This window comes from Aotus nancymaae, unplaced genomic scaffold (assembly GCF_030222135.1).
Source record: "Aotus nancymaae isolate 86718 unplaced genomic scaffold, 86718_ANA_hifiasm-v0.15.2.pri h1tg000002l, whole genome shotgun sequence".
Taxonomy (NCBI): domain Eukaryota; kingdom Metazoa; phylum Chordata; class Mammalia; order Primates; family Aotidae; genus Aotus; species Aotus nancymaae.
The window spans coordinates 50,720,487-50,746,685 of record NW_026988413.1 but is presented as its reverse complement, the minus strand read 5'-3'; the positions used below and the strand labels follow the sequence as shown (position 1 = coordinate 50,746,685).

The following is a 26,199-nucleotide window of genomic DNA, read 5'->3' as shown; positions in this document are numbered from 1 at the left end:
AGCATTTAATAAAATCCTTAGTCAATAAGTCTAAGCTATTATAAGTTGATCTATAAGGCATCAATTCTCACCATTTCCCAATATAGCTGCCTCCCCTCCAATCAATTTTCTTTCCCTCCTTTTTATTTTAGACTTTTACTATTAAATATAACACAAACATAGAAAACCACACTCAGAGATACACAGTTAAATGAACTTAGAAGCACTACATAGATCAAGAGTCAGGACCATGTGAACCACCAAATAAGCCCTCATGTACTCCCTCCCAATGCCATTACCCTTCATGCCAACCAAGAGAAACCACTATTCTTTTACATTAATCACTTCCTTACTTTATATTTTTATTACTGAAGTATAAATACCTAAGTGCTATGGTTTAATTTTTCCCATTTTTAATCTGTTGGTTCACTCACAATGTCTTTTTCTCATGGTAATTTATTGAATATATTGAATCATATGTTCTATAGTTAACCACAGACTAGGTTTTGTTGACTGTATTCCCCTGATGTAGTTTAACAAGTTCTTCTATCTTCCGTGTTACCTGTAAATTAGTAGTTGGATGTGGGCAGGTTCATCAGATTGAGGTTTAGCGTTTTTGGCAAGATTTAACATTAGAGGGTGGTATATTTTAAGAGATCTATGATATCAGCCACTGATACTCAATGTCAAAATCCACTGAAACATAAGTGACCGCAAAATAGTAATACTCCAATTCTGTCGTTTTATCTTTATTTGCGAGCATATGAAATCTCTCTATAAAAATAAACTTAACCTTTTGTTTATCTAGGAGTATTATTAATACAGAAAACTAAAAATAATTAATCTTTTCCTTATCAGTTTTCAAAATGAAGGAATCATTTCCTAATATTCATCAATGATGAACAATTAGTTGGTAGGGGTACAGGGGGGTGTTCTGGGGTTTAGCTGTTTATATATATAAAATTATGAAATGGATTTAAACATAATAAGGGATGCCCAATCCATCACGGTTCTCATCCTTACTGATGCTCAAATTGTTCCATTTTGGCCAGCAGAAGCCTCTGAGAGTGATTAACTATACCACTTTCCCTGAGACCATGAAGTTTCCCAAGATATAGTATTTTCAGTAGTGAAACTAAAACAGCTGGTCACCCAGAGCCTCTTCTAGTCAGTTCCTGAGTTTGTCATAAACCTACTAGTCACTGAGAGCCTCCTTGGTATCTGATATAAAAATGTTCCAGGATCACCTTACACATTTCATGCCCCAGACCTGGAATCAAAGATTTCTCAAAGAAGCCTTGGTTCCTTTTAGTAGAAAATATAATTTTTTTTTTTTTTTTGGAGACAGAGTTTTGCTCTTGTAGCCCAGGATGGAGTACAGTGGCACAACCTTGGCTCAATGCAACCTCCGCCTCCAGGGTTCAAACGATTCTCCTGCCTCAGCCTCCGGAATAGCTGGGATTACAGGTGTCCGCCACCACACCCAGCTAAGTTGTGTATTTTTAGTAGAGATGGGGTGTCACCATGTCGCCCAGACTGGTCTCAAACTCCTGACCTCAGGTGATCCACCCACCTTGGCCTCCCAAAGTGCTGGAATTCCAGACATGGGCCACCACACCTGGCCAGAAAACAGCATTTCAAGACCACATTCACAGAACTAGGTTTGTTCATTTCTGGGACTTTTCCATAGATACAGATAGGAAATGTCAGCATTAAAATATCACATAAATATTCATTTGATTTATTCTACAATACACACAAAGCATTCTTAGATTAACATATATATACATATGTACAAATATATATATATACACATCAATATAAGGCATATACTATTTTTAAATAACATTAAAATATCTCACAAGTTCCTACTGATACTTCCAATTAAAAATCAGAAGTAGAGGATTTAGCCTTCTTACATCTACATAAATCTACAAACAGCATATAATTTCTTCCACATTGAGACTCCTAGCTCTCAAGGACACAGGAGATAACAAAATTAGAATAATGTATAAGTATTCATTTGCTTTGCTGCACAATACACAGAAAATACCTGATCAACAAAACCAACACTACAATCCAAAGTATGATGGCAAAAAATAGTTTTTAAAATTTTTTGCATATGATCTTCCCACTTTTTTTTACAGCTGAATTATATTTCTTTGCCAAAACATATAGTTATTACATACTATTCTTTATAATCCCACTTAATCCTAGTTTTCATGCTTAACATTAGTCTCATAGTGATTTTTTTCTAGTCACTTTGATTATCTGAAGTGCATTATCTATTATCTATTATCCTAAGAAAAAGTTCATGGGAACAATATTGCCTGCATTCTTGCATGTTGATGGCAGTCTCTATATTTGAAAATCAGTTTGGCTGGTGTGTCAATCATCTGCTCCAGCATAAGTAACCAACCCAAAACTTCGCAGCTAAAAATGACTTGTTTTACACTCTGTGGGTCAGGAATTCAGGAAGGGTTCAACTGCTCCATGTGGTACCACCTGGGATCACTCACTGCTGCATTCAGCTAACAACTAGGCTGGTCTGGACAATACAAAAGAAGCTTCACTTACATGTCTAATGACTCAGGGCTTCTCTACTTGTCAACCTCATAAGGTTAGGTTGAGCTCCCTCACAGCATGGTGGCTGGACACTGGCTTTCCCACAGAAGAAATAAAAGCTCCTGAGCCCCCCTAAAAACTAGAGCCCAAACAAGCCCAGTATCATTTTCACCAGCATGGGTTTGTTTGGTTTTTGGTTTTGCTATCCTAGATGCTCTTTATGTCTTTACAATGTTTGAGGAGAATGACATTTTATGCTTGCTGTTGCCATGCATCTTCTTCCTCTTTCATTCTACTTGTCCAGTGGAAAAAAAGGCAGTAAAATAAGTTTCCATTCCATATAAAAATGTAGGTTAAATTATTTGATATACAACTAAAAACAAAAAAGAACCCTACAATATTCCATGATGAAAAACACATACATATAAGACATACATATATTTTTTAAAAAGAAAGCTTTATGGATAATTTCCTCCTTCATTCCAAATTTTCTCAAACTTCCATACTTATGCAACTTTGGCATTAAGTTAAATTAAAAGTGTAAAAGTCAAAAAAAAAGTCTGATTTAAAAATAAAAAGTTAAGCACTGAAATGGTTAACAGTTTAAAAAGCTAAAAGTAAAACATATGATAGGTACATGAAACATCAATAAAGCTATTGTATATATTTTTTAACTTTTATATGATCAAAAAGTGTTAAAAACTTACGAGAGTTAAAAGATTAAAAACTCAAGTTTTCAGCTGGGCATGGTGGCTCATGCCTGTAATCCCAGCACTCTGGGAGGCCAAGATGGGTGGATCATTTGAGGTCAGGAGTTCGAGACCAGCCTGGCCTACATGATAAAACTCTGCCTCTATTAAAAATACAAAAATTGGCCAGGCGCCGTGGTTCATGCCTGTAATCCCAGCACTTTGGGAGGTCGAGGAGGGCGGATCATGACATCAGGAGTTCGAGAGCAGCCTGATTAATACAGTGAACCCTCGTCTCTACTAAAAATAAAAAAATTAGACAGGCTTGGTGGTGCACGCCTGTAATCCCAGCTACTTGGGAGGCTGAGGCAGGAAAATCACTTGAACCTGGGAGGCGGAGGTTGTAGTGAGCTGAGATCATGCCACTGCACTCCAGCCTAGGCAACAGAGTGAGATTCTGTCTCAAAAAAATAATAATAGTACAGAAGTTAGCTGGGCGTGGTGGAAAGCACCTGTAGTCCCAGCTACTTGGGAGGCTGAGGCAGGAGAATCACTTGAACCAGTGAGGTGGAGGTTACAGTGAGCTGAGCTCAAGATCGTGACACTGCACTCCAGACTGGGCAACAGAAAAAAAAAAAAACACAGTTTCTTACATAATTTGAAAGTTTAAATATATATATATCCTACGTAAAAACAATAAGCTTTTCAAGAAATTGTTCTGAAAAAACTGAGGTTCATAAGCAAACAATATTACCAAAATGAACTAATATAGAGATGATCTTCAAGTTGATAATTAAATTCAACTGATGTATTCATGTCCATAAATGAAGCCAGAAGCTTCCACTTGAGAAAAAAGTTTTTGCTTTCTTACACCATGCACACTTAAATTAATTAAAAACTCAAATAATAAAGATTAAAGTTTCTCCAATGTTTAAAAAAAAAAAAAAAGCTACACAAAGTAAACAGAGTATCGATGGTTAAGATATAAATAAAGTTCCAAAAAGTCCTTAGACTTTAAAACATTTTGAAAGGCAACAAGGTTCTAAGACATACCTCTAAGCTAAGAATGATTATAAGTCAATCAAGGAAAAATTAAATATTAGAACTAAAGATTCCAAAATGTACCAACGCACATTTTCTCCGCTTTCCTTTCTGTCTCCCTTTGTAATTATTTGGTTAAACTTATTCAACTAAGCTGTCTCTATGGTGTAATTTTTTTTTTTTTTTTTTACAATAAAGGAGTGTGGAAAATGAAGTCTAATGTTTAATAACAATGAAAATAAAGTGTCCATCGTAAACATGAACAATCCTGACCTCTTATGCTTGTAACACCATAAAAATACTAAACATTCAATAGAAGAAACTATCACAGGTTCATAGAAGCAAAACGTTTTAGAGCTGGAAAAGAACACAGATCTAGTCCAAAGTTTCATTGTAAAAAGTTTACTTAAGTTTGTTCACCATCATATAGCTAGTTAAGAGTAATGATGAAAAGCAGTCAGGCCTCTTAACTTCTAGTCCAGGGTTCTTTAGATTATATAATGCTTCATCTGTCCTTTATGAACCTGGTTTTGTTTTTGCTTTCTTTACCTACAGAAAGCCTCTGAAAAATATGAACTCTGTGTGTGTGTGTGTGTGTGTGTGTGTGTATGTGTGTATACATATATAGTTTTGTATATATATTTTAACATATTCCACGTTATCAAAAGTAAACAATCCTAAATTTAGAAAAAGAAATCCTATTTCACAGCCTTAATTCTACTGTATGCTGGCTACAGAAATTTCAATAAGTAACTTTCAGAACCTCAGTTTACTCACCATAAAAAAACTTTTAAACATAATTATCATAAACATGGAATGATATACAACACTGAAAATATTTCATCTTGTAAAGTCCTGCATAAACATTAATTTTTTATCATTAATACCTAACTAGGTGGCAAAAAATAACTAATATTTTTTGAAATTACTGTCGAAACACTGAACAAAGGAGAAAAAAAGAAATGTATGGTTCTGGAATGTTTAACATCTGCAGTTTGAGGCAAATAACTGAAATTTAAATTTAAATTTAGCAAATTAAATTTTAATCTGTTGCCTAAATTTAAACAGTGAGCTATTATCAAAATAACAATGTATAATGCACATAAAGACTATAACAGTCCTGAACATTTCTGCTAATAAAAACATTGCTATGTCTTTATAAATAAAAATACTTTAAAGCTTACTAAACTCAAAGTTGATTTCCATTCTTTGTCCAAAATATCAGAATATTTTATAAAATTTCATCTTATTGGGAAAGTTTATAAATATATAATTGTTTTTATTTAACAATATGCTATTCTTACATATTTATCCATTCTTTCAGTAAGAAAAACAATTCCACTGAACTGAATGCCATGTCTTTCAGTGCAAAATGAGAAAGATATCCAAAAAAGAACAGTAAAACATCAATATTTAAATCCCAATTTAACCATGAAGAATACTACACTATATACTTGAACATAAACATAAAACACTATTGCAGTCAGCCCAAATTGCACGACTGCAGTCCAATATGGGTGACACAGTGAGACCCTGTTTCAGGAGAAAAAAATTAAAAAACAAAACAAAACAAAAAACAACACTAGCTCCCTGGAGAGAACTGTTACAACGCTCTGAGCACTTACAGTACCCACAACCTTCTTCAGGAACGTAGACTGAGTAGGTCCTAATGGATTCGTTCACCACATTTCAGGTCATACAACCTTTTGTAATCTTCCTCACAACTGATAAGATCAGGGAAACAATTTTAGTTCAAAGGAAGACATCCATCTCTCATTGAAAGGAAGATATACAAAGTCTGTTGCCCATTGCCAATGGCATTGCTTAGCACAAGAATTACCCCAAACTGCTACTGAGTACTAGAAAAGTAACAGAGAAGCAAAGATTCAGGGAGTAAGTCATAGGAAGGGCTTATTGTTTAGTTGCTGTTGTAGGCTGAACCATGTTGCACTGCTCTATAAAATCTGTTTAGCTGTTAAGACACTTCTGTGCACCCTCACTGCCCCATGTACTCTTAACTGGTTATCCCTAAAATAACCTGAAAATGTCTCTCTCTCCACCATTTGAAAAAAAACTAAGACATCCAAACTGCTCTTACATGGTATATTTCTCATATTATCAGGAAAATAAAATAGTATCATGTTTGTTTTATAAAGAAGTTGAGACATATGAGTTTCTATTTTCAGTAATGGCAGACTAGGTTATTAACTTCCCAATGAAAATACCTAAAATTGTTGTATAAAATGTAAAGACATCTATATCAGGTCAAAAGTGAACCAAAAAAAGGAGAACCCAGAAAGAAAACAAGCAAATGCACTTGTGATCTGAAAGTACTTGCTAATCCTAGAAGACCAGAACCTACATCTTGATAGCCTCTGAGACAAAGAGAGGAGGAGTTAAAGTTGACTGAATTTAATGATTTTTTCAGGCTACATATTTAAGGAAACCACAGTTTAGAAATGATGAAAAAGACCAATTCACACAATTAAGAAGAAAAATGAATTGCAAGTGAGATGAATAAAAAGTAACCACATTCTGAAACTGAAGGGAATTTTAAAAAGCTCAGATGAAAACAGATAACCTTCAAAAGATCATGGTGAAAATGGCAGCTTCTTAATAATGAATCTAGAAGCCCAAACACAACAGAATCTTCTAAATGCAGAAAGTAACTAAAAATTCTATAAGAAAGGAATGAAGGGAAGAAGAGAGAAAAAAATAACCCAGTTTAAAAATAGGCAAAAACCGGGCACAGTGGGGCATGCCTGTAGTCTCAGCTACTCAGGAGGCTGAGGTGGGAAGATTACTTGAGCTCAGAGTTCAAGACCAGCCTGAGCAACATAGGGAGATTCCACCTTTTTAAAAAAAAAAAAAAAAAAAAGAGCAGGATGACTGGGGCAACATGGCCAAATAGGAACATCTCCTGTCTGCAGTCCCCAGAGAGACCAACACAGAAGGGGGTGATTTCTGCATTTCCAACTGAGGTTCCCGGTTGATCTCATTGGAACTAGTTAGACAGTGGGTGCAGCCCATGGAGGGCGAGCAAGAGGGTGTGACGTTGCCTCACCCGTGAAGTGCAAAGGGTCGGGAACTCCCTACCCTAGCCAAGGGAAGTCATGACAGACCATGCCTTGAGGGACGGTGCACTCTGGCCCAAATACTATGCTTTTCCCAGGGTCTTTGCAACCCCCAAACCAGGAGATTCCCTTAGATGCCCATACCTTGGATTTCAAGCACAAAGCTGAATGGCCATATGGGCTGACACCGAGCTAGCTGCAGTTTTTTTTTTTCATACCCCAACGGTGCCCGGAACGTGGTGGGTCAGAACCGTTTACTGCCCTGGAAAGGGGGCTGAAACCAGGGAGCCAAGTGGTCTTGCTCAGCAGAACCCAACTCCAAGGAGCCCAGCAAGCTAAGATCCACTGACTTGAAATTCTCGCTGCCAGCACAGCAGTCTGAAGTCCACCTGGGACATTCAAGCTTGATGGGGAGAGGAGCGTCCACCATTACTGTGGCTTGAGAGGTGGTTTTCCCCTCACAGTGTAAAGAAAACCTCCAGGAAGTTCAGACTGGGCAGAGCCCACCACAGTACCAGAAAGCCTCTGTAGCCAGACTGTCTCACTAGATTCCTCCTCTCTCAGCAAGACATCTCTGAAAGAAAGACAGTAGCCCCAGTTGGGGCTTATAGATAAAACTCCCATCTCCCTGAGACAGAGCACCTGGGGGAAGCGGCAATTGTAGGCGCGACTACAACAGACCTAAATGTTCCTGTCTGCTGGCTCTGAAGACAATCTCCCAGCATAGCACTTGAGCTCTAAGGCACAGACTGCCTCCTCAAGTGGCTCCCTGAACCCCATGCCTCCTGATGAGAAAACACCTCCCAGCAGGGGTCGACAGACACCTCACAGAGGAGAGCTCCAGCTGGAATCAGGTGGGTGTCCCTCTGGGACAAACCTTCCAGAAAAAAAATCAGGCAGCAAAATTCACTGTTCTGCAGCCTCTGTTGGTGATACCTTGGCAAACAAGGTCTGGAGTGGACCCCCAGCAAACGCCAGCAGACCTGCAGAAGGGGGGCCTGACTTAGAAGGAAAACTAACAAACAGAGAGCAACAGCATCAACATCAACAAAGAAGATGACCACACAAAAACTCTATCCAAAGGTCACCAACAACAAAGACCAAAGGTAGATAAATCCAAAAACTGAGAACAACCAGCACATAAAGGCTGAAAATTCCAAAAACCAGAATGCCTCTTCTCCTCCAAAGGATCACAACTCCTCGTGAGGAAAGGAACAACACTGGATGAAGAATGAGTTTAACGAATTGACAGAAGTAGGATTCAGAAGGTGGGTAATAACAAACTCCTCTGAGCTAAAAGAGCATGTTCTAACCTAATGCAAACAAGAACCTTGAAAAAAAGATTAGACGAATTACTAACTAGAAAAAACAGTTTAGAGAAGAACATAAACGACCTGATGGAGCTGCAAAACACAGCACAAGAACTTCATGAAGCATACACAAGTATCAATAGCTAAATTGATCAAGTGGAAGAAAGGATATCAGAGAATAAAGATCAACCTAATGAAATAAAACATGAAAACAAGACTAGAGAAAAAAGAATGAAAAGGAACAAACAAAGCCTCCCAGAAATACCAGATTTTCTGAAAAGACCAAACCTATGTTTGTGGTGTACCTGAAAGTGATGGGGAGAACAGAACCAAGTAGGAAAACACACTTCAGAATATTATCCAGAACTTCCCTAAGCTAGCAAGACAGGTCAACATTCAAATTCAGGAAACACAGAGACCACCACAAAGATATCCCTCAAGAAGAGCAACCCCAAGACATATAATCATCAGATTCACCAAGACTGAAATGGAGGAAAAAATGTTAAGGGCAGCCAGAGAGAAAGGTTGGGTTACTCACAAACAGAAGCCCATCAGACTCACAGCACATTTCTTAGCAGAAACCCTACAAGCTAGAAGAGAGTGAGGGCCAAAATTCAACATTCTTAAAGAATTTTCAGCCCAGAATTTCATATCCAGCCAAACAAAGCTTCATAAGTGAAGGAGAAATAAAATCCTTTACTGACAAGCAAATGCTGAGGGATTTTGTCACCACCAGTACTGCCTTATGAGAGCTCCCAAAGGAAGCACTCAATATGAAAAGGAAAAACCAGTACCAGCCACTGCAAAAACATATCAAATTGTAAAGACCATCAACACTATGAAGAATCTGCATCAACTAATGGGCAAAATAGCTAGCATCATAATGATAGGATCAAATTCACATACAATATTAACGTCAAATGTAAATGGGCTAAATGCCCCAGTTAAAAGGCAAAGACTGACGAATTGGATAAAGAGTCAAGACCCATTGGTGTGCTGTATTCAGGAGACCCATCTCATGTGCAAAGACACACATAGGCTCAAAATAAAGGAACGAAAGATTTGCCAAGCAAATGTGAAGGGAAAAAAAAAAGCAGGGGTTGCAATCCTAGTTTCTGATAAAGCAGATTTTAAACCAACGAAGATCAAAAAAGACAAAGAGGGTATTACATAATGGTAAAGGGATCAATGCAACAAGAAAAACTAACTATCCTAAATATATATGCACCTAATACAGGAGCACTCAGATTCATAAAATAAGTTCTTACAGATCTACAAAAAGACTTAGACTCCCAGACAATAGTGGGAGACTTTAAGACCCCTCTGTCAATATTACACAGATCAACAACACAGAAAATTAACAAGGATATTCAGGACTTGAACACAGGTCCAGACCAAGCAGACTTAGACATTTATAGAACTCTCCACCCCAAATCCACAGAATATACTTTCTTCTCAGCACCACACAGCACTTACTCTAAAATCAACCACATAATTGGAAGTAAAACACTCCTCAGCAAATGCAAAAGAACGGAAATCATAACAAACTGTGGTCTCTCAGACCACAGTGCAATCAAACTAAAACTCAGGATTAAAAAACTCACTCAAAACCGCATAACTACATGGAAACTGAACAACCTGCTGCTAAATGACTACTGGGTAAATAACGAAATTAAGGCAGAAATAAATAAGTTATTTGAAACCAATGAGTACAAAAACACAATGTACCAGACTCTCTGGGACACTGCTAAAACTGTATTTAGAGGGAAATTTATAGCACCAAATGCCCACAGGAGAAATCAGGAAAAATGTAAAATTGACAACCTAACATCACAATTAAAAGAACTAGAGAAGCAAGAGCAAACAAATTCTAAAGCAAGCAGAAGACAACAAACAAGTAAGATCAGAGCAAAACTGAAGGAGACAGACACAGGAAAAAAACTTCAAAAAAAAAAAAATCAATGAATTCAGGAGCTGGTTTTTTGAAATGATTAACAAAACAGAGTGCTAGCCAGACTAATAAAGAAGAAAAGAGAGAAGAATCAAATAGACACAATAAAAAATGATAAAGGGCAGATCACCACCAATCCCACAAGAATACAAACAACCATCAGAGAATACTATAAACACCTCTATGCAAATAAACTAGAAAATCTAAAAGAAATGGATAAATTCCTGGACACATACACCCTCCCAAGACTAAACCAGAAACAAGTCAAATCCCTGAATAGACCAATAACAAGAGCTGAAGTTAAGGCAGTAATTAATAGCCTACCAACCAAAAAAGCCCAGGATCAGACAGATTCACAGCCAAATTCTACCAAAGGTACAAAGAGGAGCTGGTATCATTCCTTCTGATACTATTCCAAACAACAGAAAAAGAGGAACTCCTTCCCAATTCATTTTATGAGGTAATCTGATACCAAAACCCAACAGAGACACAAGAGAAAAAGAAAATTTCAGACCAATATCCCTGATGAACACCAACACGAAAATCCTAAATCAAATACTGGCAAACAGTATCCAGCAGCACATTGGAAAGCTTATCTGACACGATCAAGTCAGCATCATCCCTGCAATGCAATGTTGGTTCAATATACACGTATCAATAAATACAATCCATCACATAAACAGAACCAATGACAAAAACCACATGATTATCTCAATAGATACATAAACAGCCTTCCATAAAATTCAACATCGCTTCATGCTAAAAACACTCAACAAACTAGGTACTGATGGAACATATCTCAAAATAATAAGAGCTATTTATGATAAACCCCCAGCCAATATCATACTGAATGGGCAAAAGCTGGAAACATTCCCTTTGAAAACCAGTACAAGATAAAGATGCCCTCTCTCATCACTCCTATTCAACATAGTATTTCAAGTTCTGGCCAGGGCAATCAGGGAAGAGAAAGAAATAAAGGATATTCAGATACAAAGAGGGGAAGTCAAGTTGTCTCTGTTTGCAGATGACATGATTGTATATTTAGAAAACCCCATGTCTCAGCCCAAAAACTTCATAAGCTGATAAGGAACTTCAGCAAAGTTACAAGATACAAATCAATGTGCAAAAATCACAAGCATTCCTATATACCAATAACAGACAGAGAGCCAAATCATCAGCAAACTCCTATTCACAATTGCTACAAAGAGAATAAAATACCTAGGAATACCACTTACAAGAGATGTGAAGGACCTCTTCAGGGATAACTACAAACTCACTGCTCAAGGAAATAAGAGAGGACACAAACAAAGGAAAAACATTCCATGCTCATAGACAGGAAGAAACAATGTCATGAAAATGGCCATACTGCCCAAAGTAATTTACAGATTCAATGCTATTCCCATCAAGCTACCATTGACTTTCTTCACAAAATTAGAAAAAAAACTACTTTAAATTTCATATGAAACCAAAAAAGAGCCCATATAGCCAAGACAATTCTAAGCAAAATGAACAAAGCTGGAAGCATCATGCTACGTTACATCAAAGTATACTACAACGCTACAGTAACCAAAACAGCATGGTACTGATACCAAAACAGCATGGTACTGATACCAAAACAGCATGGTACTGGTACCAAAACAGAGATATAGATCAATGGAACAGAAAAGAGGCCTTAGATATAACACCACACATCTACAACCATCAGATCTTTGACAAACCTAACAAAAACAAACAATGGGGAAAGGATTCCCTATTTAATAAATGCTGTTGGGAGCTGACCAATGAGAACATATGGGCACAGGAAGGGGAACATCACACACTGGGACCTGTCTGGGGTTGGGGAGCTAGGGGAGGGATAGCATTAGGAGAAATACCTAAGGTAGATGATGGATTGTTGGGTGCAGCAAACCACCACGGCACATGTATACCTATGTAACAAACCTGCATGTTCTGCACATGTATCCCAGAACCTAAAGTATAATAAAAGAGAAAGAAAGAAAAAAACAGAGCAAAGGATTATGTGAATAGACATTTCTCCAAAGAAGATATATAAATGGCCAAAAGGCACTATAGAAGATGCTCAATATCATTAGCCATTAGGTAAATGCAAATCAAAATGACAATCAGATACTACTTCATACCCAATAATGATACAGGAGATAAAAAGAAATGATTTAGGAAGATAGTAAGGACAACAGATTCCTTGGCAGAATTTCCCTTTTAACAAAAAGCAGCTCCAAAATCATTTCTTTTCTAATAAAGAGCAGCCTGAAAACTCAAGCTGCAGACATAGATAAGCAAGCTGGAAATTGCACAGGTGAATACCAGCAGCTGTGCCAACAAAAAAAGGCTACCTGGAAGCCAGGTATGTTCAACACGGAGGCTCCATCTTCTCTTTTGTCACCACGTGTACAGTAAAGAGGGAGACAACATGGCACCAGGCAGGTAGAGAATCTTCATAATAGAAGATTAGAGTGGGGCAGCCAGCTTTTTCATATGCTATGCAAACAGCACACCTGGTCCCACCAATCTTTCATGTGCTATGTAAGTCAGACACCACCTCCTCAAGCTTGTCTATAAAACCCACTGCATTTCATCACAGAAGCAGCAATACGTTTCTCCAGGACCCCTCTCTCTGCAGCAGAGAGAGAGCTCTTCTCTTTCTTTTGCCTATTAAACTTCCACTCTGAACCTATTTGTGCATCTGCGTCTTAGTTTTCCGTAGCTGTGAGATAATCAATCTAAGGTATGTACCCAAGACAATGATGCCCCTTCAATAAGATGGCAATATTAAAAAGAAAAAAATAGAGAAATTGGAATCTTCATACATTGTTGGTAACAATGGAAAACAGTTCACCTGCCTTGGAAATAGTTTGGCATTCCTCAAAATGTTAAACACAGAATTAGCATATGACCTAGCATAATATGCTATCAGGTATATACCCAAAAGAATTGAAAAAAAAAATCCACATAAATATTATTTATGCGAAGTTTGTTCACAGCAGTATATCTGAAATAGTTAAAAAGTAGAAACCACCTAAATATCCATCAACTGACAAAAGGATAAATAAACTGAATGGATACACAAAAATGTGACATATTCATATAATGATGTATTATTTGACCATAAAAAGGAATGAAGTACCTAAGTCCTCATTAAACATCATCAACTGGTTCTTCTGACTTTAAGTGAAAACAATGGACCAAGTGGCTCACACCTATAATCTCAGCACTTTGGGCGTCTGAGGCAGAAGGATCACTTGAGTTCAGAAGTCTGAAACCAGTCTGGGCAACATAGTGAGACCCTGTCTAAAAAAAAAATTAAAATTAAAAAAAAAAAAAGCTGGCCATGGTGGTACATGCCTATAGTCCCAGCTACTCAAGAGGCTGCACTCCAGCCTAGATAACAGAGCAAACCCTGTCTCAAAAAACAACAACAACAAAGCAATATATAATAACACCTATTTTTTTCCTCCTCAGTGTTACAACAAAATGACATGTTATTCAAGGACCTGCTGTATGTTCTTCTACTTAAAATTGTAGTTTCCAAGAACCCATCAGTGACACTAAGTAAGAACTTACTGTACTGACATATGCTACAATATGGATGAACCTTGAAAACACTACATTAAGAAGCCAAATGCCACATAATAAATGATCCATTATATGAAATGTCCTGAATAGGGAAATCCAAAAAGAAAGACTGCAGATCAGTGGTTGAGAGCTTCGAGTACATACATAGATATAGGGAGTAACTGCTAATGGTCACAGAGTTTCTTTTTTGGGTAATGAAAATATTCTGGCATTAGATGATATTATAGTATAATTAGATAGAATATATGCACAAGACACAATCTTGTGAATATAGTAAAAACCCCTGAACTGCACATGTTAAAGTGATTATTTTATGATACATAACTTATAACTCAATTTTTAATAATGAGTATGACTTCTAACAATGATAGAATAGGGTTAAACCTTTCCATTTTAAACAACTAGAAAATTGAACATAATACACAAAATAATTTTAGGACAATGGGAACGAATAATTGGACAATAGTTGAATAACAGAAAACACAGGACTGTGATCTTAGAGAGAAACAAGAAAATGAACTTAACAGCTGGCTCAGATTACCACTGGGAGACAATTTTCAGGCCACAGCAAAGGGAAGGGAAAGAAAGGGAAACAGAGCATGACAGTCTCTCTGAAGTTGGGAAGCAGAGATTACACTTGAAGAAAGCCAAAAAAGCTAGTGTTTGTGGGCGGAGAATTGGAGAAAAAGAAGCTGCAAAAAAAGAGGTTGTGGAAATAAGCAGAAAAATAGCTTCAAGTCTTCTGAGTACCAATCTGTGCATGTGTGAGAGGAAGCACAGGAAAAGAAACACTGATAACAACTCACAGAGCTCACACATGTTCCCACCAACCACAGTAGAAAGACCTAATAGTAAACAAGGCTAAACTAGCCCCAGGCTAAAGGCTGCTTTGGACCTGTACTAAAACTCAATCTCAAAAAGATCAATGGTGGCTCACGCCTGTAATCCCTGCATTTTGGGAGGCCAGGGTAGAAGTATCACTTGAGGCCAGGAGTTTGAGACCAGCCTAGGCAACATGGTGAGACTCTCATCTCTACAAAAAAAAAAAAAAAAAAAAAGTAGCTAGGCATGGTAGTGTGCACCTGTAGACCCAGCTACTTGGGAGGCTGGGACAGGAGGATTGCTTGAGCCCAGCAGTTGGAGGTTACAGTGAGCCAAGACTGCCCCACTATTCTCCAGCCCAAGTGACAGAGAGCAAGGCCCTGTCTCAAAAAAAATTTTTTTTCAATTATATTTTTTTCAAAAGATCAAACTGATTCCAAGTAACTTAAGTGTGAACCAGAAAAAAGTCCAACACTACTTAAATGAAATTTTAAATAATCTAGGAACCCTAAACATATAGCACACATTTCCAATAGCCAATAAGGAATTACCAGGAATGTGGCCGGGCGCGGTGGCTCAAGCCTGTAATCCCAGCACTTTGGGAGGCCGAGGCGGGTGGATCACGAGGTCAAGAGATCGAGACCATCCTGGTCAACATGGTGAAACCCCGTCTCTACTAATACAAAAAATTAACTGGGCATGGTGGCGCGTGCCTGTAATCCCAGCTACTCAGGAGGCTGAGGCAGGAGAATTGCCTGAACCCAGGAGGCGGAGGTTGCGGTGAGCCGAGATCGCGCCATTGCACTCCAGCCTGGGTAACGAGTGAAACTCCGTCTCAAAAAAAAAAGAAAAAAAAAGAAAAAAGAAATTACCAGGAATGTAAAGAGGCAAAACACATAAAACCATAACAAGAAAAGTTAATCATCAAAAACAAACCTAGAAATAATTAAGAACTACATGTTAAAATATATTTTATAGGCTGGGCACAGTGGCTTACGCCTGTAATCCTAGCACTTTGGAAGCCTGAGGTGTGCAAATCACCTGAGGTCAGGAATTGGAGACTAGCCTGGCCAACATGGTGAAACCCCATCTCTACTCAAAATACAAATTTTAGCTAGGTGTGGTGGCACACACCTGTAATCCGAACTACTCAGGAGGCTTAAGCAAGAGAATCATCTGAACTCGGGAGGCAGACGTTGCAGTGAGCCGACACTGTGCCACTGCACTCCAGCCTCAGCGACAGAGCAGGACTCCATCTCAAAAAAAAAAAAATTTATAAACGCGTATGCTTAAGAAGGTAAATGAAAACATAAATGTCGGCCAGACAGTGGCCCATGCTTATAATCCCAGCACTTTGGGAGGCTGACACAGGTGGAATGCTTCACCTCAGGAGTTTGAGACCAGCCTGGGCAACATGACAAAACCTGGTTCTCTACAAAAAATACAAAACTTAGCTGGGTGTGGTGGTGCATGCCTATAGTCTCAGCTACTCAGGAGGCAGAGGTAGGAAGGTAGCTTGGGCCTGGGAGGCGGAGACTGCAGTGAGTTGAGATCACACAACTGCACTCCAACCTGGGTGACAGAGTGGGATCCTGTCTCAAAAAATATATATATACACATGTGTGTGTATGTATATGTATGTATATAAATGAAATTGAAATATAAATGTCATAACAGAAACAGAAGATTTTAAAAAGACACAAATGTAAATACTAGAGATGAAAATCACATTATGTAAAATTTTAAAACACACAGAATGGGATTAATAATAGATTAGACACTTGAAAAAAAAAGATCAGCAAATTTATAAGCAATTCCAGGTAGATTATCTAAACATACGAGATCTAAACATATGAGACAAAACAACACAGGTTTTTAAGGCAATATACAATACCTTCATAACTTCAGGGTAGAGAAAGTTCTCTTGTGAGAATTTTTCATAAAAGAGAACTAACCATAAAAGAAAAATTAGATAAATTTAACTTCTCTCCAATAACACGTGAGAGAGAAGGAGAAAAAAAAAGGTAGGCATAGGGATATCTGAAATACACATAATAGATGACTTACAAGGGGTTCAATCTCCTTAGTAATTAGTCCTTCAAAAAACAAAACGACAATGAGATACCACCATACACCTCAAATATTAGCAAAAACTAACAAGTCTGACAACAGTAAATGTTAGCAAGGACACAAACCAAAAGGAACTCTCATATACTGATAGCATATGTGGTATAACCATTTGGTAAAAAATTTGGGCATTATCTAATAAAGTTGAAAATCAGAAACCCTATAGCCCAGAAATCTCATTCCCAGGATATAACTTACAGAAAAGGATATTAGCATGAGAAAACACATATTTATAAAAAAAACTTTCATAGCTGTATTATTCAAAATGATCCCAATCTGGAAACAATCCAAAGTCCATAAGCAGAATATTCATATAATGACATATTCTACAGCAATAAAAATGAAGCAAAACAACAAGCAAGGCTGGGCACAGTGGCTCAAACCTGTAATCCCAGCACTTTGGGAGGCTGAGGAAGGTAGATCACTTGAGGTCAGGAGTTCAAGATCAGCCTGGCCAACATGGTGAACTCTGTTTCTACTAAAAACACAACAACAACAAAAAATAGCCAAATGTGGTGGCGGGTACCTGTAATCCTAGCTACTCATGAGGCTAAGGCAGTAGAATCCTTGAACCTGGGAGGTAGAGGCTGCAGTGAGCCAAATTCGCTCCACGGCACTCCAACCTAGGTGGCAGAGCAAAACGCTGTCTCAAAACAAAAACAGAAACAAAAAAGCAAGCATATGGATGAATCTGAAAAAGAATACTACTTTCAAATAAAACAGGGTATGAGAGTACAATTTTTAGTTACAAAAATCAATGTGATATGTTTATAAGTGACATTAGTAAGGTGGCAGAGGAAGACTCTCCAGGACTCCAGCTTGCAGACACATTAATTTGAACCACTATCCATACATGAAAGTATCTTCACATAAGTTAAAGAAACCAGGTTTCTTTAACTGAAGAAAGAAATTATAGCATTATAGCACCTGAATATAGCACAAACAGAAAGAGACACACTGAAGAGAGTAGGAAGGACAATGTCACATTATCTGTGCCCCGCAATACCAGGCAGTTAGCAAGGAGACAGATACTCACTGAATAGAGAAAAGAGAAAGAATTGAGCATTGGATTTTGCCTCAGTCCCTGACACCAGGTGTGCCCCAATAAAATGATGCTGGGCAGGCTGCCCAGCATCCCAATTGCAGGCCAGTACTTCCAGACTACATCTCGCAGCCTAGTCCACTACCAGGCTGCCTCCAGTGACCCAAGGCCCCAGACCAACCGTCAGCTTCAGGCTCATCCCAACTCAGGCTCCAGGTTGGCCCCTGCAGCTCTAGGCCCAACTCAGCACCAAGCAACCCCACATAGCCCCAAACTTTGGGGTAGCCCTAGTTAGCACACAGACTTCCAGTACCAGGCCAGCCCCTGAAGCCTCATGCTCCAGACCAGCCCACGTTGCCCCAAACACCAGGCCTGACCCAGCATCAGGTTGGCACCTGTAGCCTCAGACACCAGACCAGCACCCACGAACACAGGCTATAGGCCTGCCCTAGGAGTCTACATTCCAAGTTAGCCCCTGCAGCCCCACACTCCAGCAGACACAAAGTCCAGGCTCCTCTGGCAGACCCAGGGTCTAGACCCATTCCAGCTGAATCCAGCCTCCTCTGGCAAACCCAAGATCCAGGCTCATCCCAGCAGAACCTAGTGCCAGGCCAGCCCCCAAGGCCAAATGACTCATACCTGCCTCAGTGGTCCAGCCTCCAGGCAAGCCCTTGTAGACCCAGCCTCCAGGCCAGCACTCACTCACCTAGCCTCCATACAGACCCTCATGGCTCTAGACACAAAGCAAGCACCCACAGACCCCAGCCTTCAGTGGACCCAGAGTCCAGGCTTACTTGAACAAACCAAGGCTCCAGGACCACCCTTCCAAACCCAAATTCCAGGCTAACCCTGGTAAACCCAGGACCCAGGTCTGACTCACAGGCTTCAGGCCCACCCCAGTGCCAAGCCAGGCATTGTGGACTCAGGCTCCAGGCCCATCCCCATGGTCCCAGGTGCCAGGCCCATTCCAGCAACTGACTGCTGCAAATTCAAGTGCAAGGCCAGTCCCAGTGCCAGGTCAACTCCTGAGGAACCAGGCTTCAGACCAGCTCTTGTGGACTAGGCCCCTACTAGTCAATGGGTCTAACTCCACAGGAGGCCAGGTGGCACTGTGGACCCTGGATCTAAGTCTGCTCCAGCCAACTCATGACTCACATTTGCCCCAGTAAATACAGTCTGCAGACCAAACCTCATGGACCCAGGCACAAGACCTGTGCACCTGCTGACCTAGGTACGACAGCCTGCCTGAAGACACCAGCAGTAAGCCTGCCTACAGACTACACCAGAAAGCGAGCCAAATCTCTGGTCAAGTTAACTGGTAAAGAACTTTCCCAGAGCCAGTCTGAAAAGAGTGGAATAAGTTCCTACTTCTTCAAATGTGCAGGCATCAACACAAGGCAACAAGAATCACTATCAGGGAAACATATCACCACCAAAAGAACCAACATTAAAAAAAATTGAGGTTATGAGTTGCCTGACCAATAACTCAAAATAATCATTTTTTTAAAACTCCATGAACTACAAGAAAATACAACTAGACAAGTATACAAAATCAGGAAAACAATAAACAAAATGGGAAGTTCAACAAAAAACAGAAACCATAAAAAAAGAACCAAACTGAAATTCTAGAGCTAAAGAAAACAATGACTGAACTAAAAAAATTCCAGAGAGCTTCAACAGTAGACTCAACAAACAAAAGAATCAGTGAGCTTGAAAAAGGGTTACTTGAAATGATCCAGTGAGAGGAACAAAAAGAAAAAAGAATTAAGAAGAGTGAAGAAAGCTTTTGAGAATTATGTAATACCATCAAATAAACCAATTCATATATTGTGAGTATCCCAGAAGGAGCAGAGAGAGAAGAAAGTTTATTTTAAAAAATAGTAACAAAAACTCCCCAAATCTGTGGAAAGATAAAAAATATCCAGGTATAGGAAGCTCAAAGATCTCCAATCAGGTTCAAGGTAAACGAGACTACACTAAGATATATTATATCAAATTGTTAAAAATCAAAAACAGAAAGGATCTTGAAAGCAGCAAGAGAAAAGCATATCACATAAAAAGGAATTCCAAGATGGCTATGAACAGATTTCCCAGTATAAATCTTATAAGCCAGGAGAGACAGGGATGATCTATTCAAAGGACTGAAACAAAACAGGCCGGCTACAGTGGCACACACCTGTAATCCCAGCACTCAGGGATGCCAAGACGAGCAGATCAACTGAGGTCAGAAGTTCAACACCAGCCTGGACAACATGGCAAATCGCCATCTACTAAAATAACAAAAATTAGTCAGGTATAGTGGCAGGTGCCTGTAATCCCAGCTACTCAGGAGGCTGAGGCAGGAGAATAGCCTGAACCTGGGAGGCGGAGGTTGCAGTGAGCAGAGATCAGGCCACTGCACTCTAGCCTGGGTGACAGAGTGAGACTCCATCTCAAAAAAGAAGAAAAAAAAGAAAAGAGAAGAGAAAAGAAAGAAAACAAATCAGGTATTGAGCCGCTGTGCTGAGTGGCGCGGTGGTCTACGCACGACAGCATGTCTCACCTGCCGATGAAACTCCTGCGCAGGAAGATCGAGAAGCGGAACCTCAAATTGCGGCAGCGGAACCTAAAGTTGCAGCAGCAGAACCTAAAGTTGCAGGGGGCCTCAAATCTGACCCTGTCAGAAACTGAAAATGGAGATGTGTCTGAAGAAACAATGGGAGGTAGAAAGGTTAAAAAATCAAAACATTCTATGAATGTGGGCTTATCAGAAGCTCAAAATGGAGATGTGTCTCAAGAAGCAGTGGAAAATACAAAAGTTAAAAAATCTCCCCAGAAATCCATCGTATTAACCAATGGAGAAGCAGCAATGCAGTCTCCCAATTCAGAATCAAAAAAGAAAAAGAAGAAGAAAAAGAGAAAAATGGTGAATGATGCTGGGCCTGATACAAAAAAAAGCAAAAACTGGAAACAAAGGAGAATCTGAAAAAGAAAGTGCCGAGACTCCTAAAGAAACAGAAAATAATGTGGAGAAGCCAGATAATGATGAAGACGACAGTGAGGTGCCCAGCCTGCCCCTGGGACTGACAGGACCTTTTGAGGATACTTCATTTGCTTCTCTATGTAATCTTGTCAATGAAAACACTCTGAAGGCAATAAAAGAAATGGGTTTTACAAACATGACTGAAATTCAGCATAAAAGTAACAGACCACTTCTGGAAGGCAGGGATCTTCTAGCAGCTGCAAAAACAGGCAGTGGTAAAACCCTGGCTTTTCTCATCCCTGCAGTTGAACTCATTGTTAAGTTAAAGTTCATGCCCAGGAATGGAACGGGAGTCCTTATTCTCTCACCTACTAGAGAACTAGCATGCAAACTTTTGGTGTTCTTAAGGAGCTAATGACTCACCACGTGCATACCTATGGGTTGATAATGGGTGGCAGTAACAGATCTGCTGAAGCACAGAAACTTGCTAATGGGATCAACATCATTGTGGCCACACCAGGCCGTCTGCTGGACCATATGCAGAATACCCCAGGGTTTATGTACAAGAACCTGCAGTGTCTGGTTATTGATGAAGAGGATCGTATCTTGGATGTTGGATTTGAAGAGGAATTAAAGCAAATTATTAAACTTTTGCCAACACGTAGACAGACTATGCTCTTTTCTGCCACCCAAACTCGAAAAGTTGAAGACCTGGCAAGGATTTCTCTAAAAAAGGAGCCATTGTATGTTGGTGTTGATGATGATAAAGCTAATACAACAGTGGATGGTCTTGAACAGGGATATGTTGTTTGTCCTTCTGAAAAGGGATTCCTTCTGCTTTTTACATTCCTTAAGAACCACCGAAAGAAGAAACTTATGGTCTTCTTTTCATCTTGTATGTCTGTGAAATACCACTATGAGTTGCTGAATTACATTGATTTGCCCGTCTTGGCCATTCATGGAAAGCAAAAGCAAAATAAGCGTACAACCACATTCTTCCAGCTCTGCAATGCAGATTCAGGAACACTGTTGTGTACAGATGTGGCAGCAAGAGGACTGGACATTCCTGAAGTTGACTGGATTGTTCAGTATGACCCCCCTGATGACCCTAAGGAATATATTCATCGTGTGGGTAGACCAGCCAGAGGCCTAAATGGGAGAGGGCATGCCTTGCTCATTTTGCGTCCAGAAGAATTGGGTTTTCTTCGCTATTTGAAACAATCCAAGGTTCCATTAAGTGAATTTGACTTTTCCTGGTCTAAAATTTCTAACATTCAGTCCCAGCTTGAGAAATTGATTGAAAAGAACTACTTTCTTCATAAGTCAGCCCAGGAAGCATATAAGTCGTACATACGTGCCTATGATTCCCATTCTCCGAAACAGATCTTTAATGTTAATAACTTAAATTTGCCTCAAGTTGCTCTGTCATTTGGTTTCAAGGTGCCTCCCTTTGTTGATCTGAACGTCAACAGCAATGAAGGCAAGCAGAAAAAGCGAGGAGGCGGTGGTGGGTTTGGCTACCAGAAAACCAAAAAAGTTGAAAAGTCCAAAATCTTTAAACATATTAGCAAGAAATCATCCGACAGCAGGCAGTTCTCTCACTGAAGACATGCCTTTCTTTCATCTTGAATAACTTTGTCCTAAAGTGAATCTTTTTTACCTCTTGATTTAACAGAATTTTTGTAGCCTTTAGAATTTGGACTTCCTAACAAGAGTATAAATTAACTTGGGTTGCAAGCACTGAGCACTGTTAATTCTATCAAGTCTCTCTTTTATTTTTGAGATACAAAACAGGCTTTGTTTTCTTGGTTGCCCAATGGCAGAGCAAGGAATATCTGGTCTTTCTTATGATTATATAATATTTTAATTTTAAATATCCCTCCCTCAAACAGATAAATGTATGTTACTCTTTTAATATAATTCTTTTTGTACCTTTCCTTCTTGTTTGGTGAAGATTTCTGTGGCATGGATTGCTGTTCTTACTATTGTAAAGGTGACCTAGTGTACTAGGCAGAGAAAGAGTCTCAGGTTATTTTTTGTTTTTAGTTATTTCTTGGACCTTGATAGTATCTCATGACTCCTTCTGAAAATGCTGCAGTATAAAAGAACAAAGAGCTTAGAAGCACCTTAGGATTAGGGTGGCATTGCTTTTATAGATTGTTGATTTTAAAGCAATGAGCTTTTCTCGGGTATTTCATTTTTTTTTGGAGCAAAAGCTATGGGTTGTAATTTCAATAAAGTGTCACTAGCAGTCATAACATTCGATGGGAAGGGGGTAGGAAGAAGGTGAAATTGAGATGTTTGAGCCTTATTTACATCAATAGAGGCGTAATATACTGCATTTCTTCATTTGGTAACAGCAAAGACTAAAAACGCACAAAGAATCGTGATGCTCCTCATTCAGATTTGTTTAATTCAGAGTGGTTTGGATTTTGGTAAGCCTTTTTACTCTGTAGAGTACTTAGAAGACAAGGGCAACTTCCTTGGACTTACAGCCAAGCTATCAGACAGTGCCCAGCACACTAACGTGTGAGAAAAATTACCTCTTCCAGGCCGTGAAACAAAAAAATACATTTGCTATGAAGATTGAAAACTAACAAAGTTAGAAAAAAAAAACAAACAAACAGCAAAGTCAGTGATTTAGTCAGATGGGTTTTTTGTTATAGGAGCAGTTGATTTCTAGTGTGTTTTGTATAGTGTATAACTACAAAATAGTACATTATGTAGCAATTCAAAACCAAAGTTGCTAGCATCATTTGGCTGTTGTGCCAGTTAATCATAGGATCCCATTAAATGTAAGAAGTGCTAACATCTAATGTAGAGGAAACTGTTTGGTAAAGAACATTCCAGTAGGAAAAGAAAAGAAAACAATCTATTTCTGGGCTTGGCTGTCATCAGCCTGGTCAGACCTGTCCTAGGCTTCCAACCTTGACTGCTGGGCTCCTGGATTGGCTTCTTGGATTCCTATTTCCTGGTGTTTAATAACTCTCTCCAGGATCATGTTTTCCTTCCCCCCCCCCCCCCAGAAATAATGTTTTTTAAAAGACAAAAACAAAGGGAAGAATATTTAATTACTGAGCAGAAGTAAATACTATTGATATTTTGTACATAATCTAATTTTTATATGCATGTTTGCGCTTTTTAATTTTATCAAAAATGAAGTCATCTACATTCTGCTTGTAACCAGCTTGTTTCATAACACGGTATTTTCCTGTGTCATTAAATAATTACCTCATGTTGTAAAAAAAAAGAAAAAGAAAAAAGAAAATAAATCAATACTGAAACAACAGACTTTTAACTACACTATAGACCAAATAAACCGAAATACAGAACATTTCACCCAATAGTGGCGGAATACATATTCTTCTCAAATGCACATGGAACTTTTTTCAGGATAGACCACATGTTAGACCACAAAATAAAGCTTAATAAACTTAAGAAGACTGAGATCATATCAAATATCTTTTCCAACCACAATGGTATTAAACTAGAAATCAATAACAAGATGAATTTCGAAAAACCCACCAAAAAATTCTCAAAAACATAAACCATGCTCATGAGCAACCAATGGACAAAAAAGAAATTAGAAGAGAAATTTTAAAATATCTTGAGACAAATGAAAACAGACATACAACATACCAAAAGTTATGGGATACAGCAAAAGCAGTTGAAAGAATAAAGTTTACAGCAATAAATGTCTACATCAAAAAAGATTTCAAATAAATAACCTAACATTAAACCTCAAGAACTACAAAAAGAACCAACAAAGCCCGAAGTTAGTAGAAGGAAGAAAATAATAAAGATCAGGGCAGAAATAAATTAAATATAGACTAGGAAAACAATAAAGATTAATAAAACTAAGAGTTGTGTGTTTTTGGTTTGCTTTTTGGTTTTTGGTTTTCTCTGAGACAAGGTCCCACTCTGTTGCCCAGGCTGGAGTTCAGTGGCACAATCTCAGCTCACTACAACTTCCATCTCCCAGACTCAAGCAATTCTTCTGCCTCAGCCTCTCAAGTATCTGGGACTACAGACATGTCCCCATGCCGAGCTATAAGAGTTGGTTTTTTGAAAAGATAAATAAAATCAATGAAGCTTTAGCTAGACTAAGGAAAAAGAAGTCTCAAATAAATAAAACCAGAAATGAAAAAGGAAACATTTTGACTGGTATTACAAAAATATAAAGAATTATAAGAAATTACTATGAACAATTATATGCCAACAAATTGGATAACTTAGAAGAAACATACATTTCTAGACATATACAACTTATAAAAATTGAATCATAAACAAAATCTGAACAGATCGATAATGAGTACAGAGATTAAATCAGTAATAAAAGGTCTCCCAACAAAGGAAAGCCCAGAACTTGATGGCTTTACTGTTGAATTCTACCAAACATTTAAACAAAAATACCAATCCTTCTAGAACTCTCCCTAAAAAAATCAAAGATGGAAAAATACATCTAAACTCATTTTATTAGGCCAATATTACACTTCTCTCAATGCCAGACAGACACTGAAAAGAAAATTACAGGTCAATAATCCTAATCAACAAAGATACAAAATCCTCAACAAAATACTAGCCAATCAAATTCAATACCACATTAGAAGAATCATTCACCATGATCAAGTGAGATTTATCTGTGGGTAACAAGGATGGTTCAACATGTGCAAATCAATAAATGATACACCACATTAACAGAAAGAAAAACAAAAACCATACGATCACTTGGATAGATGCAGAAAAGGCACTTGATAAAATTCAACAACACATCATGTTAAAAACTCAAAAAAACTGCTATAGAAGGAATGTACCTCAACACAATAAAGGCCATATATGACAAGCCCACAACTAACATCATAATCAATGGTAAAAAGTTGAGAGCTTGTCCTCTTATATCAGGAACAAGACAACGATGTGCACTCTCACCACCACTGTTCAACATAGCACTGGAAGTCCTGACCAGAGCCATTAGGCAAGAGAAATAAAAGGCATCCAAACCTAAAAGGAAGTAAAATTCTGTTTGCAGACAGCATGATTCTT

The 26,199-nt window shown here is 38.6% G+C and overlaps 2 protein-coding genes across 2 annotated transcripts in view; one reads left to right on the top strand and one right to left on the bottom strand.

Annotated features, from left to right (window-relative positions):
- The window catches only part of COG5 (component of oligomeric golgi complex 5), a 364,197-nt gene that overhangs the window by 323,339 nt on the left and 14,659 nt on the right, over positions 1-26,199 (bottom strand). The gene's annotated exons all lie outside the window — the stretch shown is intronic.
- LOC105719784 (ATP-dependent RNA helicase DDX18-like) lies at positions 20,728-23,159 on the top strand. Its single transcript, XM_021673184.2, is given in 3 exon segments — positions 20,728-21,123; positions 21,125-21,536; positions 21,539-23,159. Coding segments are annotated over 3 exon segments (2,031 nt in total). The 3' UTR covers positions 22,762-23,159.